The sequence below is a fragment of the Lactuca sativa genome, chromosome 2 (genome assembly GCF_002870075.4).
Source record: "Lactuca sativa cultivar Salinas chromosome 2, Lsat_Salinas_v11, whole genome shotgun sequence".
NCBI classification, from domain to species: Eukaryota; Viridiplantae; Streptophyta; class Magnoliopsida; order Asterales; family Asteraceae; genus Lactuca; species Lactuca sativa.
The window spans coordinates 223,909,482-223,924,739 of NC_056624.2; the positions used below are offsets into that span (position 1 = coordinate 223,909,482).

General features: G+C 34.6%; 2 protein-coding genes and 1 long non-coding RNA gene across 3 annotated transcripts; 1 reads left to right on the plus strand and 2 right to left on the minus strand.

Annotated features, from left to right (window-relative positions):
* Window positions 1–2,051: 2,051 nt before the first annotated feature.
* LOC128132249 (uncharacterized) lies at window positions 2,052–3,678 on the minus strand. The gene is made up of 2 exons (XR_008230467.1): window positions 2,850–3,678; window positions 2,052–2,379 (listed from the first exon to the last, which is right to left on the minus strand). It is a non-coding gene; the product is annotated as an uncharacterized LOC128132249 (long non-coding RNA).
* Window positions 3,679–5,857: 2,179 nt separating this feature from the next.
* Window positions 5,858–9,579, minus strand: LOC111883702 (protein ENHANCED DISEASE RESISTANCE 4). The gene is made up of 3 exons (XM_023880029.3): window positions 9,321–9,579; window positions 8,215–8,366; window positions 5,858–8,112 (listed from the first exon to the last, which is right to left on the minus strand). The coding sequence occupies exons 2-3, from the start codon at window positions 8,321–8,323 to the stop codon at window positions 6,008–6,010; spliced, it is 2,214 nt and encodes a 737-aa protein (XP_023735797.1). The 5' UTR covers window positions 8,324–8,366; window positions 9,321–9,579; the 3' UTR covers window positions 5,858–6,007.
* Window positions 9,580–14,071: 4,492 nt separating this feature from the next.
* Window positions 14,072–14,819, plus strand: LOC128132486 (L10-interacting MYB domain-containing protein-like). Its single transcript, XM_052769082.1, has 2 exons — window positions 14,072–14,368; window positions 14,442–14,819. Exons 1-2 carry the CDS (start codon window positions 14,072–14,074, stop codon window positions 14,817–14,819), a joined length of 675 nt encoding a protein of 224 aa, XP_052625042.1.
* Window positions 14,820–15,258: the final 439 nt, after the last annotated feature.

The following is a 15,258-nucleotide window of genomic DNA, read 5'->3' on the forward strand; positions in this document are numbered from 1 at the left end:
ACCAAAAATCAAGAAATTATCACTTTTTACTATCTTTTATTTTTATTCTAAAAAATATATATATTATACAAGTATTATACTTGTTTTATAAGGAATTAAAAACAATGAATTTTAATATATATTTTTATAATTTTTTAGTATTTATATAATTTAATAAATATTAAAAAAACTGAAAAAAAAAACTCTTTTAAGTTGTTGTCCAATCAGGAGAGGAGAGAGAACACAGGGAGGATACCCCTCACCCTTAAACCACATAGCCTAAACTGCACCCAAAGTGTGGTGTTCCTGGGTGCGGTTTCCGTTTCCATTCACTCTTTCTGCACCCACTCCGTTCGGCCTTAGATGTGACATTGTGGCAAAACTAACACTGAGCGTATTCGGCACGGAACGTTTGAAAGCGTTTGAGAGCTTCTAGCTTCTAACGTTTGACAAAACGCTCCATTTTGAACAAAAAACATTGTTTGACAATACAAGCTTCTATCGTTTGGTTTAAACAAAATGCTACAAATTCAAATGCTACTTCACATAACATTTAACAAAATGATATAAACTACAAATATCTGTTACCCACTAGTTTTGCCGAACATGCTCATAATACTCTAACCCAAAACAAATTAAACAAGTTTGTGTAAGAAACCTAAACCTGTTTAATTCGATAAGTTAAGAAGATACAATACGAAAATCAAAATGGTCAAAGTTAGGATTGATAATTTCAACTGGAAAATATTACATATTATTCGTTAGATAAATTGGCTAGACACAAAAATAAAATAAAATATACAATAAAAAACTTAAGTTTAATTCTTTTGTAATATATAAACCTTACACAACCATAAAATAAAATATACAATAAAAATTTTAAGTTTAACTAGATAAGAAACTAGATAAGAAGCCCCGCTTCGCGGAGGTTGGATTCGACGCTAATATTAAAGAAAACCGATGGAAGACATTATGTAGTAAAGTAGAAGCAAACTGAGATATATTCTCTTTTTAAAACACATATGTTGGGTACAAAACTACTTAAACCAAATTTAGTCAAAGGCAACACCAATCCAACTGCTTCCGCTCGAATAAGCTCTTGCGGCTTTGAGATCCCTTAAGTGATGATTTTGTAAAAATTTACAAATAGAAAAATTATAAATGGGTTTCAAATACTTATTATTTTTTAGGACTGACCAAAATGCCCTTTGCTAAAAATAATACATAATGATAACAAAGTTTTGATTAAATTGTATATACTTAACCTCTCCCACAAGATCATCTTCAGAACGATCCGAGAAATTAAAAATGAAGGTTATGCCCCTGAAATGTTTTGAATAAAAATCATTGGCATCAATAAGCAATTTTATGAATTAAATATTGATACCAAATATAATGGTAACTAAACTGAAATCAGGCAAAATGGCAAGCAGTTTTGTTAATTCAAGTTGAAAGTTGGATAAATAAGATAACAAACTTTCAAATTGATAAACAGAAAAAAAAAAACAGCAGATTTGAGAAATTAAAATGACAGTTATGCCCCTTTAATGTGTTGAATAAAAATCATTGGCATCAATAAGCAATTTTCTGAATTAAAACTGATAGTTGGATAAATAAGATAACAAACTTTCAAATTGATAAACAGAAAAAAAAAAAAAACCAGCAGATTTGAGAAATTAAAATGACGGTTATGCCCCTTTAATGTGTTGAATAAAAATCATTGGCATCAATGAAGTTACAGGTTAGAATTTCCGCTAAAAATACATAACATTCAATCAGATTAACAATGCTTGAATAAATCCGAATTGAAAGAGAAGCACAATTACACCATAAATAGTTTTATAGCAATGCACTATAAACATGCAAAAGAGGTGAGAAAATTTAAGCATACCTAATTGCAGAATGTAAGCCAACTTCGCTGTGATTTTTCTTGTGCTCCTGCTGCTCTTCATTATATGTGAGTGAAAGGATGAAGGGAATTGTGAAGTAATCAAAATATTTAACGAAGCTATATATATATATATATATATATATATATATATATATATATATATATATATATATAACCTTAATATCAACAATTTAACTGTTAACATATAAAAGGTTCATAGATTTTCTTATGACATTATTTCAGCTTTGTTTTTGCGTTCAAAGCGTAGGATTCCAGTCACATTGTGGATTTATGCATGAAGATTTCTCCACAAATTGTATTCAAGGGTAATTTGGTGATTTGCCCCTGCCTTGGATACCATACAGTAACAGGTTATGTACATCCTGGTACAATTATAAACATTAAATGATCCAAGACTAAGCAGCAACCTGCAAATAAGCTATAAATTCTGATGAAGTAACTGATTTTCCATCATGTGCTTTAGATGAAACCCATTCGAATGCTTTCTCCTGCAACGTCAAAAAAATCTTTGGTTTTATTTCATAGACCTTAAATTTCATGATTCTGTAACAAATCTTGATGTTATTTAGCAAAAGAAAAGTGGGATTTAGAATTTCAAGTGTTCAAGATAAAGATCTACTGTGACACAAAAGGATCAAGAAAGAAATGAACCAACTTGAAAGAAATTATGCTAAAATTGTAAAGACTTTGATAACATGGGAGCCTGGAAATTTAGCAAGTTTGATTCAAATAGTCATAAACATGAACTAAATTTTCAAGCAGCTGATGGGTATTCTGCAATCGATGTACTCTGGAAAAATTCATCTAATGAAAAGTAGCATATCAAAATAAAAATATGCGAGACGAATTATCCCCAACTTAGACAAATAACCATATCAGATCCCACGAATTTGAAGTAAACAATAGGTAATTGCATCAATCTAAGTAAAAAACAACAGGAGTTGAAATTAGGGTTTACCGATTCTCACAAGTGAATGTCTTCGACCATACCCAATACCACCCCTAGCACTCGATATCAAGCACCGGTGACCACCTCCATAAATGTCCAATATTCAGCCCTGTTCACGTACGCAAAGGCCAAGAAACCCCACCACCATAGCCGATACCCTCAAAGTAAAAGAAAAATTACCTTCAAGTCGTTCCGAATCAGCCACGAAGAAAGAGTTATATTCGGCGACCGGTAGGGAGAGGAGAGGATGGGATAAAAGCCCTAAGTTCAGATAACAGATAAAGATGGAAGCAAAACCAGGCACGATGAACAACACGTGGACAGAGAATAGAATATTTTCCACAAACGTCGACGCCGGTCGTGCGTACGACACCGCCGTTTTCAACCTCCGTGGCTCATCGACACGTCTTAATATCCCTGATTCAATCGGAGACGACGGTGATCTACAGGACCTCTCCTCCGATTCGATTAGAAAGAAGGCCACAGAGGCCGGAGGTACGGTCGAAGACGTATGTGTAGGTGGTGGAGAAGACATCTGATAAGAGAGGCGGTGGGGGAAGCATGAGGAACAAAAATGAAAGCGGTGGAAGGAACTGGTGGTGTAATAAAGAACGAAGCAAGCCGTTTGGGATGGTGGGCGGTGACCATGGCTGAGGCAGTAACAACGAAGAACCAAAAAGAAGTGGACAACGAACCAAAAGAAAGAGAGAAGAAGAACACGTGGACAATAAACGAAGGGAAAAAAGACACGTAGATGCAAGTAGCATTCTACATTAACAAAAAGGCTTACTAGATAAAATACACGAATGAGAAACAAACAGAATTACAGGAGGCTAGGGGTGAGCATTTGGACCGGCCCGGACCGAACCGGACCGGACCGGCTCTTGGACCGGACCGGTTATGGAGAATTTTGTGGACCATGGACCGAACCGGATGAGTCGTGTCCATGTCCGGGTCCAGGTCCGGGTTTTTTGGTTTTTGGACCCGTTTAGACAGATACAACTTTAATTGCATAGCGTATAATAAGTAATCTACATTGATCTATAATATTATAACTTGTAAAATTAATATGTTTCCGTTTCATGCCTAACTAATCTACATTGATGTATAATATTATAACTTGCAATTTGCAAAAATTAATTTTCCAAATAAAAGCAACTAACATATAAATCAAGTTCACCAACAAAAGTTAAACAATTTTAAGACAAACATACAAAAGTATTACCGTAAGAACAAAAATCATAGTTTAAACTTTAAAATCAATCAAACTAACAAATTTCATAACTCATAATCTAATCTTCCATTGGCCTCTTCCCCATATCATTGTCATCCATATGTAACATATTTAAAGCTTGTGCAATCTCTACATAAACACAAATGAAAATGTTGTTAGTATTTAATAAAAAAGTAATAATTGTATAAAAAAAGAATAAAGATTGTAATTTTTTTACCCAAAGCTATATCATCATCGTTCAAGATGTCACCAACGTTGTCAACTATCGGATTTGTAAACTTTATCACCCAATCATGGGTGCATAACAAAGCTTCAACTATCAATGTCGATAAACTAGTTTGATACTCACTTACAACTCTATCACAGGTGCTAAATGCGGACTCGAAATTATAGTATAAAATAATACTAAAAAGCTGAAATATTTCAGCTTTGATAGCTCTACTTTGAAGGATTGTAACTCAATGAATATAATACCAAAATAAACAAAATTATAGTCTAAATTCATCTACAAATTGTAAACTAAATGTTGGAAAAAACCGTAGGTCAATCCGACTTAAAACGAATGAGTTATGGGTGTTTAAAAAACGTCACAGATTATAAAATCTTGCTAAAAAGCTGAATTTTTTCAACTTTGATAGCTCTACTTTAAAGGATTGTAGCTCAGTGAATATAATACCAAAATAAACAAAATTATAGTCTAAACTCATCTACAAACTGTAAACTAAATGTTGGAAAAAATCGGAGGTCAATCCGACTTAAAACGAATGAGTTATGGGTGTTTAAAAAACGTCACAACTTACAAAATGTTGCTGAAAAGCTGAATTTTTTCAGCTTTGATAGCTCTACTTTGAAGGATTGTAACACGGTGAATATAATACCAAAATAAACAAAATTATAGTCTAAATTCATCTACAAACTGTAAACTAAATGTTGGAAAAAACCGCAGGTCAATCCGACTTAAAATGAATGAGTTATGTGCGTTTAAAAAATGTCACAAAAATCTTAATCATGTCCAACCGGTTCTAAACCCGGTAAAAATCGGACCGGACCGTCAAGAAATCTTAGAACCGAGAACCAGCCCGGGGGTCCAAAAAAACGGTCCGGTCCGGTCCGGTCCACCGGTCCAAATGCTCACCCCTACAGGAGGTTAAACAACAATTTCATAAGGAACGAATGAAATAGATAACATAAAAATTGGAAGGGCCATATATGCAGATACAGGAGGCAGAATACTGTAGCTAAGGAGCAATAATTTTAATATATATATATATATATATATATATATATATATATATATATATATATATATATATATATATATATATATATATAGTATAATATAATTATTTTGTAATCTCATCCTCCCAGATACATGACTTCTCTCTCATACTCTCTAGTCCCGCCCACGATCATTCTCTTTCTCATGCCTTCACTTCTCTTCTTCCAAACTCCTACTTTTCCACTTTGTTTACTATGAATTTCTCTCTTCCACCTCTTTTAAGTTTTTCATTTTTTCCCCTTTTCTCTCTTCCACCTCTTTTAAGTTTTTCATTTTTTCCCCTTTTCATATTCTCAACTCCTCCTTTTACAATTTGTCAAATGATTTAACGTGACATGATACAACACATGACATAATACAACATAATGTATAAGGTACAAACCCTAACATGCTAACGAAGATAAACATGCAGGGTTCAGATCGTGTGAGCTCGACACGTTTAGTGTTTTTAACTCGACACAACAACTTTGTGAGGTCTAGTTTTGCTTTGCTTGTTCAGCTTCGGAAACAAAAATATACCCAATCTTATAAAATAAATAATAATCAAACAATACTGACAAAAAAATACCAACAAAACCATATAACACAAATATATATGCAAAAGCTGTACACTATAAATTTATAACCGACTCCTTTCAAAACTTCCCTCTTGAATCAACCTCGTATCACCTTGCTCGGAGAAGCATAACCCATGAGCCAATGCAGTGGGGAACCATTGTTCCCGGGCTCAACCTCCTCGATTTCTGATATCACCTTTCTCCGGCCTGAAGCCCTTGAAGAAGAAGAAGGTCCGGATGGGCCCGCCTTTCTTCTCTCCTCAAAAAACTCCCGAGAACCATTTCTATCCGTTTCCGTAGAATAACTCTTCTGAAACGATATATCCGAACACGAAACCGGGCCCGGGCCCAGTCCCGCTCTCACATCACCATAGTCTTCCACCTCACTGCTCGGAGGAGCAGCCATCATTTCTTCAGGATAATATCTATGGACATGAGTCCCATCAGAAACCGTGAAGTTGAGCACATTCTCACAAGCACCACACCTCAAACTATGGCATCTTTTCTTGAAAACAAGAAAGCTTTGAGGCAGCTGTAGAACCTCTGAGCACCGGTAACAAGCAATCCATGGTGACCCACCGGAAATCGGCCGGACGTATCGTTTTTTTGGAGACTTTTTGTACGTCGGTTTTGGTTTTGGGACGTCAATTCTGTGGCGGTGGATGTCATCGGGTTCCGGTGTAGTAAAATCAGACTCTGAACTGTAGCACGTGCTGGGCACGTAATGAGGCCCATTACAGCAAACATGTTGATGTTGATGTTGATGTGGCCTAGGAATTTGTTGTGCTGAGAAATGACGGTGCTCTTGTGGTTGTGGATAACAATGGTGGCACGTGCCGGATCCGGACCCACCATCTCTTCTTCTATTTACTTCGCCGGAAAACGCGTATCTTCTGGGATGATTCAAACCATGATCGTAGTAGTACGAAGAAGGTAGCTGTGCAGATTGCGAGACGTTTGTTCTTTCGAGTTGATCTTGTAGTTCTCGCACCATTTTCAACAGCTCTAGTCTCTCCATTTTCGGGTTTCCAGTAATGGCATTCACATTCACAGGTGGACGATGTCTTGAAGGGATGGCATTTCCGTAAAATGGTTGAGATTGCATCGACCGGTGCTCGTCTTTACCTCGTCGGGATCTAACTGAAGGGTGGAACTCACGGCGATGGTGCTTTTGATGATACTCGTTTACTGAATCAACATGTTTCTTTGTTGGAATTTGATTATCGGTCCCATCAAAAGAAGATACGCTTCCCTCGTACTCGTAGCTTGTCCCACCAAATCTTTCATTTTCGAAAGTTTCTTCTGAGCTTATGCGATTGAATAATCTCCGGCGATGACACAAATCTGCACTTCCGTCTTCCGATGGTATATCGTCTTCATCCATATACACCACTTTCTTCTGTCTTGTATCGAGCAATTTTTCTGCAATCAAGCTCTTGAAACTCGACTTCGACCCCCGATTAGAATCCCTATCGATCTTCCTATCAGCAATTGGTTTTCGTGATGGCTTTTGGATCTCGTTAACCTCCGAAAATGAACATTTTTCGGGACTCTTAGTCAGTTCCCTGCTGCTATCTTCGAATTCTACCTCATTTTCACAGTTTTCCGAGACCCTGTTATTAATCAGTTGTCCATCTTTATCTATTCCGTCATGAACTACAGCTTCCGGCGATCTTGATCTTGACCGACTCTTAATTTCATCAAAGTCATGATCGTGTACCTGATCTTGATTTTTTCTGTTGTGAGCTGTGGCTTCGGGTGATGACTCGGGATCCCCATGACCGGAGAGCTCGGTAGAGCTACGAGGATCATTACGATCACTGTTTGGATCTGGTTCGTGGATTGAACTAACAAGAGATTGTTGATTTGAGCTGCTGCAGGCTTCATCATCATTCGAAACTTGCTTCATTTTCTGTTTGCCAGAGGAATAATCTTTGACACCATTCGATGCTACTGCATCAACCGTATAATTTTCTGCTTTTTTAGCTGTTGCATCTTGATTATCTTGACCCAGAAGCTCACTCGAAATATGAACATCATTATGATCACTGGTTTTTCGATTTGGTTCATTGATAGAATGGTTTGTACTGCTGCTGGGTTTTTGATCATCGGAAACCTGCTCCATTTTCAGTTTACCGGAGGAAGATTCCTCTTCCAGCTTTCGTGGTGCTGTATCCACAGTATCATTTTTCCGCTTCTTTGCTGCATGATAACATCATATTTTAAACAAAAAAAAAACAAAGAAAACATTCGAAAGCAAATTAAAGAAACTAAAAAAAATACAAGTTTAGATATCCTACGAACCTTGAAGAACTGCACCACAGCCTCCACATTGATAGACAGGAACATCCGGCGACTCCGGCAGAAGTTTCCGGCATTTTGGGCAACGGACCAACCGGAGTGGAGTGTTCATCTTGCTGCTCGTATTTATTAAATGCCTGTGATTCTTAGAAACCCTGAAATTATTTGAACAAAAAATTTATGAATATGAATCGAAAAACTGATATTAAATGGTTTGACTTTATATCATAAATATATTTTAGGCGAAAAAACTAAGAAAATCTATCAAATAAATGCGAATCCTTGTAAATCAAAGGACCATGGAGAATTGGAGATAAATAAAGAATTACCAATTAATAATCATGTTTTTATACGAAATTATAGCTAGTTCGATAATTATGAACTAGAGTCTGGTTTGAACAAGACAAATATGGCGTAGAAATTGCAAGAAGTACAAAAAGTCAAACATCGAACTTAATTTGCTATATAAAACACACTGGAAAACTTTTTTTTTTTTTTTTTTTTTAATATAGAAATGAGAAATTGAAAATATCATTAACACTTAAAACCTGAGATTACTAAAACAACTGGGTATGCTTAAAAAAGAAAGAAAGAAAGTGGAATCGAAGACTTTCATTGACCCCCAAAAAAGGTGAAATTTCTTAAAAAAAAATTATGGAACTCAATCATAAGAATAAGAACCCATTTCTGGAAATTAGGATCGGATATTCTTTACCGTTTTTGCCAAAAGATACAAAGCCCTATAAATCAAGAACTCCCTATTATTAGTAATATTGAAAAGCAAAAAACATGATCTTTATGATCTTTTGCGTGGGTTTGGGGGAAAAATTGGCAGAAAAAACCGAGCAGAGAACAAAAATATTGAAACATGGAATCAAATCAAAAACTGGTTATCATTAAATTAGTACAGAAAACACAAAGGAGTTGATTTTTGTACTTGTTTTACGCATAGAACATTGCAAGAAATTGGTGTTTCCTGATACAAAAATAAAAAATTGAGGGATTCTTGATTGGTCAAAGATCTGAGCTTTGAAATACAGGATCAAATCAAGAACCCACACAAGGAAATCGAAATTCTGATTGAATTTGATATTGGAGAGGATAAGAACCTGAGAGATTGTTGATAAATGCTGTTGTTACATGAATTCCATGTGAAATCTGTATAGATCTGCCTAGAAAGTGAAATAATTTGGTGGGTAATGAAGAAAGAAGAAAAAGGAAAAACTCTTGTAATTAAAGCTCCTGAGAAGTCTTGCGTTGGACTTATGAATTTTATGTGTCTCCGTCTTTCTCTCTCTAGACTCAGAATGATGAGAGTGGTAGAGAGAGAGAGAGAGAGAGAGAGAGAGAGAGAGAGAGAGAGAGAGAGAGAGAGAATGAGAAATAGAAGATGAAGTCGGCGGTGAGATCATTTAAAGCCATTTATCCCATCACCAACTATTGTTTTAGATTGTATATTAATTAGTTAAATAGTTTTAATAAAAATGACCTAAATAGACGAGATATATATGAAAATATAAGAGACATTAACATATATAAAGATTTATAAAACCGCATTAGAAGATAAACTAACACTAAAATGTGTGAAATAGTAGTTGATTTTTTAATAATATAAACTAACACTAAAGGTTACGAATACAACTAAACTAATAGAGATTTATTAAAAAAATGTTTTATTTTTGTAAAACAATGTAAAAGGTGTTACATCTTTTTAAAAACAATATAAAAGTTGTTACATCTCTAGGTGGTTAAGAAAGAATTACATATTTACTCCTTATTTTTATTTATTATACTCACGTTCTCAATTGTTTGGTTTTGTTTTGCTTTTGATCCTGAATATTTTAAAAAAATTATTTTGTTCTTTTAAAATTTGTAGTAAATATTAGATATTTAATAATAAACAGCATAGTGATATTTAAGACATATTAACTTGCATTACTCGTAATTGATGCAAAATAACATACATTGGTAACGGTAACATATATCATCGATAATTGACACAAAATAAATCCAATAAAAAAACTCTTGAAAATATGATACTCCTTCCATCCCAAATTAATAGTCTATTTTTGACTTTTGAAGTTTTTTTTCTTCGATTTTGGCCTTAAATATTTTTATTTGTGTTATATATTACTTAATAAAACTTATAACAATGAAAAAACATTTAAAATACAATCTGTTCATATATTTTTCATCAAGTATTATCTATCAAACATAAAAATATTTAAGATTAAAGTTTAAGAAAAAAAACTTTAAAAATAAAAAATAAACTATCAATTTAGGACGGAAGTAATATATATTAGTGAAAAAAAAAACCCTATAGATTTCATCCATCCATTACTCCAGCTACAAACAAATAAGTATTTGATTTCTAGCCAATCTCATCAAATCCAAGAAAAAAACTTTCTAAAGTATTTAAAAAAAACAAAGAACAATCATTATCATCAACAACAACTGTTATTGACTAACTCCAAATATTGTCACCATATTTGTTATCAACCATCATCTTAGACCATCTCCGATCCATCTTCATTTTTTTCTCTTATAAATGGAGTAAATAGTGTTTCATCTCCAACTCTACTCCATTTTATCCAAAAAATATATTTCTAGAATATTCCATTTTTATAACTTATATATATATTGTCAAATACACCACTCTACTAATTAAACTCTATATTTATGATTAATTAATATAAATTAGTATATAACATGATATTATAAATATTAATATTGCATTTAAATTATAATTAGTAGATAAAATAAACTAGAAATGTATAAAATAAAAATGAGAGGGACTAAAATTAACAACCAAACTTCACCGTCATGTAAAAAAACCTACATAAAAAATGGAGAGAGAGAGAGAGAGAGAGAGAGAGAGGAACACTAACTCAACATCAAAGGCTCTGAAGAAGTGTATCTATATCTGGAACAAAAGTTTTGGATTTCCAAGATCGATTACTGCATACCGAAAACAAGATTGATAGCTGAAAATCAGAGATCAAAAACGATATCGATGGCTAAAACCAAAGATCGGGAAACACGACTTTTTGTCGAAACTTTTCGTGAGAGAAGGCAACGATTCCAATGGAGGGACTTGGTTGAGTGATGTGGTTTAATGCGACGATTTAGGAAAAGGAATAGGTGGAGGGAAGTGATGCATGAAGAGGGGAGACTGAAAAAAGTTTTGAACCTCACGATGGCGGTCTGACAACGTCTGGTGGTTTCGACAGGGGTCGCGGTGGTGTTACATATTAAAGTTGTAATGTGACGAGAAAATATAAAGAGATACATATCTAAGGTTTTTAGAAATGATAGCAAGTGTAGGGTGGTGGAAGGTTTATATTATTTGTCTAATACAAATTATAAACAAATTACAAACGTTAAATATGTATGGTATGGTCTTTTCATATATGTAATGGTCGGAAAATATGTAAAAATCATTCTTAGAAGGATTGTATAAGTGTAAAAATAATTATGAATTAAACATGTAATTCTAAAAAAATTCTAATGACGATTTCAATAATTATCTAAATAATATTCTCGATTAATTCTATTTTACATTTTATCAACATTTCTTGAAGATTGTGATTTTTCTTTTGAAATGTTTAAAAATATCATATATTTATGTTGTATTATTTAGGCTACCGTGAATATAAAAAGAGTCAACGGGTTGACGTTGATTCCATGTGGCTGTGGTCACACAAAACCAATAAAGACATGCCACGTGACTTGCTAATATCCACATATAACACGAACCTTTGTTGTGGACCTCGCGTAAACTGCCCTGGGCGGCGTAAAAATCGTTCCATTGTTTTTTGTTTTCACATTTTTCACAATTCATAGACATCCTTATAACATATAAAATCCATGTCTGGTAATATTTGTTTCATCAATCACATTGAATGATATTTTGAGATATGTGTGAATTGAACACATGAAAGGGATAGTTTGATCAATTACACCGTAAAGGCGTAAATGACGATATGCGTCAATACGATAGTGTTTTTTCACCGTGTCTAGTAATAAAAATATCAATATTTAATCACGACCATGTATATCCTAAATTCCTGACACGTTTTATTTATTTTGTATAGCGTAGGAACACTTTTTGTAAATTTATATGTTATACCGTGGAATAATAGAGCTTAAATTCTAACAAAGATTTTTCGCTATCCAACATGATATCAAGTGTCTATGATGTTCACGTCATCACGGTCTATAATTTTTTTCTTTGTCGCATCTTTTTCTAGTCATGATCACCTACCATCGACGGCAAACAATTGTGTTCATCTTTGACGACTCTCCATCAATGCGGTAGGTAATCGTACTCCCGTGCTTCCAAATATGTTATGGTCACTGTTATGATTCCACATCGGCTGAAAGTACTATATGTTGGTGGCTTATAAGTCTAAGTGTCCCCTCCTCCTACAAGCTGGCTTTTGGGAGTGAGTTTTACACTTGGGCTTATGGCATGATACGGGCCTAGTATGAGATGGGTTCGTATCAATTGGTATCAGAGCCGTCCCCATCTTTCGGGGTGCCAACACTTGGAGTGGTGGCTTGGACCTGAAAAGAGGGGTGTCAACCGTGACCAACAATGACTCGGAGTGGTGGCTTGGACCAAAAGGGGGGGCCAACCGTGACCAACGAGGACGTTGGCTCTTCAAAGTGTGGGGTATTGTTATGATCCCACATCGGCTGAAAGTACTATATGTTGGTGGCTTATAAGTCTTATAAGTCTAAGGGGCCGTTTGTTATCATCTTACTGGGACCGAGTCAGCGATTTGGGCTGACTCGGTCAAACGAAATACGTTTGGGGAAATAGCTTTCTCAATCAGACATATCTGACTCATAAGGATCTCGCTCAGACCATAAGACATAGCTGACTCGAAAAATTACCTCCATGCCCTCTCGTTTCTTTCTCCTTATCGTGACCTAATACAGAGACAGCAAGGAATTAGGCCGCCATCGAGTCTCTCCGATCGAGCTCCGACGGGATCGAGTCTCTCCATCATCGCTGTCCCTCCCTAGTCCGACTACCGGCCGGCCAACGACCTTCCCTCCGATCGAGCTCCGACGGGATCGACGTCAAAACAGGTTCTATGTTTTCCTGTGAAAATTATTTTTCCTTCTCCTTTGTATATGATTTGTGAAATAAGAAATCACAAATTGGTTTTCAAATCAAAATTTATTCTTGGTCTAATGTTATGAAATCAGAAATTCATCTTGTAATGTTATGAAATTTGAAATTATGTGTTTAAATGCTATGAAATTAGAATCATTCTTTGCTCTAATTTATGAAATCTGAAAATTGGTTATGTAAGCTGTGAAATCATGCATGTATTGGCAATATTGTGATTGTTTCTTTTTGTTATTAGGCTGTGAAATCTTAAAGACATGATGACAATGTTGGTTTGGAAAAAAATCTGAAATTTTTTCTTGTGTATAGGCTGTGAAATCATGTGTCTATTGGCAATGCTGTGATTTTTTTTATAAGCTATGAAGTCTTGTAAACATGTTGTGATTTTTCTTGTGTGTATAGGCTGTGAAATCTTTTAAACATCATGTGTGAAATGGCAATGCGGTGATTTTTTTTTTGTTTATAAGTTGTGAAATCATGCTGTGAAATCTTTTTTTGTTTATAAGCTGTGATTTTTTTTTTTTTTTTTTATGATGGCAATGTTGGTTTAGAACAAAATCTGAAATCTTTTCTTATGTATAAGCTGTGAAATCATGTGTATATTGGCAATGATGTGAATCTTTTTTTGTGTATAGGCTTTGTTGACAATGTTGTGAATTTTTTTTTGTTTATAAGCTATGATGTTGATTCATTGGTAGAAAATTATTTTAATGTTTTAGGATGTTGGTTTGGAACGAAAGTGAGGACAAAACTTTTCTTGATGCATGTATCCATGAAATAAACACTAATGGTCGTGAGGGTTCTGGGCTTAAGGCTAGTTCATGGAAGACAGTACGCGAAAAACTGATAAACGAACACGGTAAAGAGGTTGATCAAAAGCAAATGAGAAACCACTTTGACTACTACAAATCAAAGTATGTTGCTTGGGTGAAACTGAAAAACAAAACCGGCAATATATATGATCCTATAAAAAATAAATTTAATCTGACCGATGAACAATGGAAGGAAGAAGGGAAGGTAATATTTTTATAACAAATACTATTATGATTATTTTTATAAAAAAACTAATAATTATAAAAATTGTAAACAGTTGAACAAGTACGTGTTGTCATTGAAAAGTAGACCCCTACTGTTTCCAGATCTTTGCACCCAACTATTTGAAGGGTCGACCTCAACCGGCTTTCAAAGTTGGGGGCCATCTTCTACACTCCCTCGTCCTGTAGAAGATTTTAGTGCCCATGATTTTGATGAAGATGTTCCAATGGAAACCTCAACACAACATGTAGGTGCAAGTGAAGAATCTTCGGGGCGTTCAAAAAATACAGAAGTTGGTGGGAAAAAAAGAGATGCAAGGGCATTAGAAGTTGAAGAGGAGATTGTCAAGCTTGCAAGGTCGTCAGTGGAAAAAATGAAAGAATTGAAAAAAGTGAAATGGATAAGGATGTTGATGCGTGTATGGAGAAATTAAACAAAATGGAATGGGGAGAAGAAGATGAAAGACACAAGACCGCTCTTTTGCTATTTGGTGAAAGTGCTGATGTTCGAAAAGTTTGGTTACGACTTTCGCATACTAGTTGTGAGTCGTGGGTGATGACTGCGGGTAGGAAGTATGGTTACCTTTGATCGGTGCGAGTAGAAAAGTTTGGTTACTAGTTTTTTGGTTACTTTGGATCCTATGTTTGATGACTTTTTTGGATGATGTTTTCTAGTTTTTTTGGTTACTTTGGATCCTATGTTTGATGACTTTCGCATCTTATGTTATATGACTTTTGTTAGTTTGGATGATATGTTATTGGATATTGAATATGACTTTTGTTATTTACTAGTTTTATGTTATATGATGTTTGTTATATGACTTTGGTGCATGATTTTTTTTTTACTTTAACATGTTACCTAATTGTTTATAT

Coding starts and splice junctions, on each gene's coding strand:
- LOC111883702 (XM_023880029.3), bottom strand. CDS start 8,323: ATGAACACTCCACTCCGGTTGGTCCGTTGCCCAAAATGCCGGAAACTT. Junction 8,113..8,214: donor CTGTGGTGCAGTTCTTCAAG/GTTCGTAGGATA, acceptor GTTATCATGCAG/CAAAGAAGCGGAAAAATGAT.
- LOC128132486 (XM_052769082.1), top strand. CDS start 14,072: ATGTTGGTTTGGAACGAAAGTGAGGACAAAACTTTTCTTGATGCATGT. Junction 14,369..14,441: donor AATGGAAGGAAGAAGGGAAG/GTAATATTTTTA, acceptor AATTGTAAACAG/TTGAACAAGTACGTGTTGTC.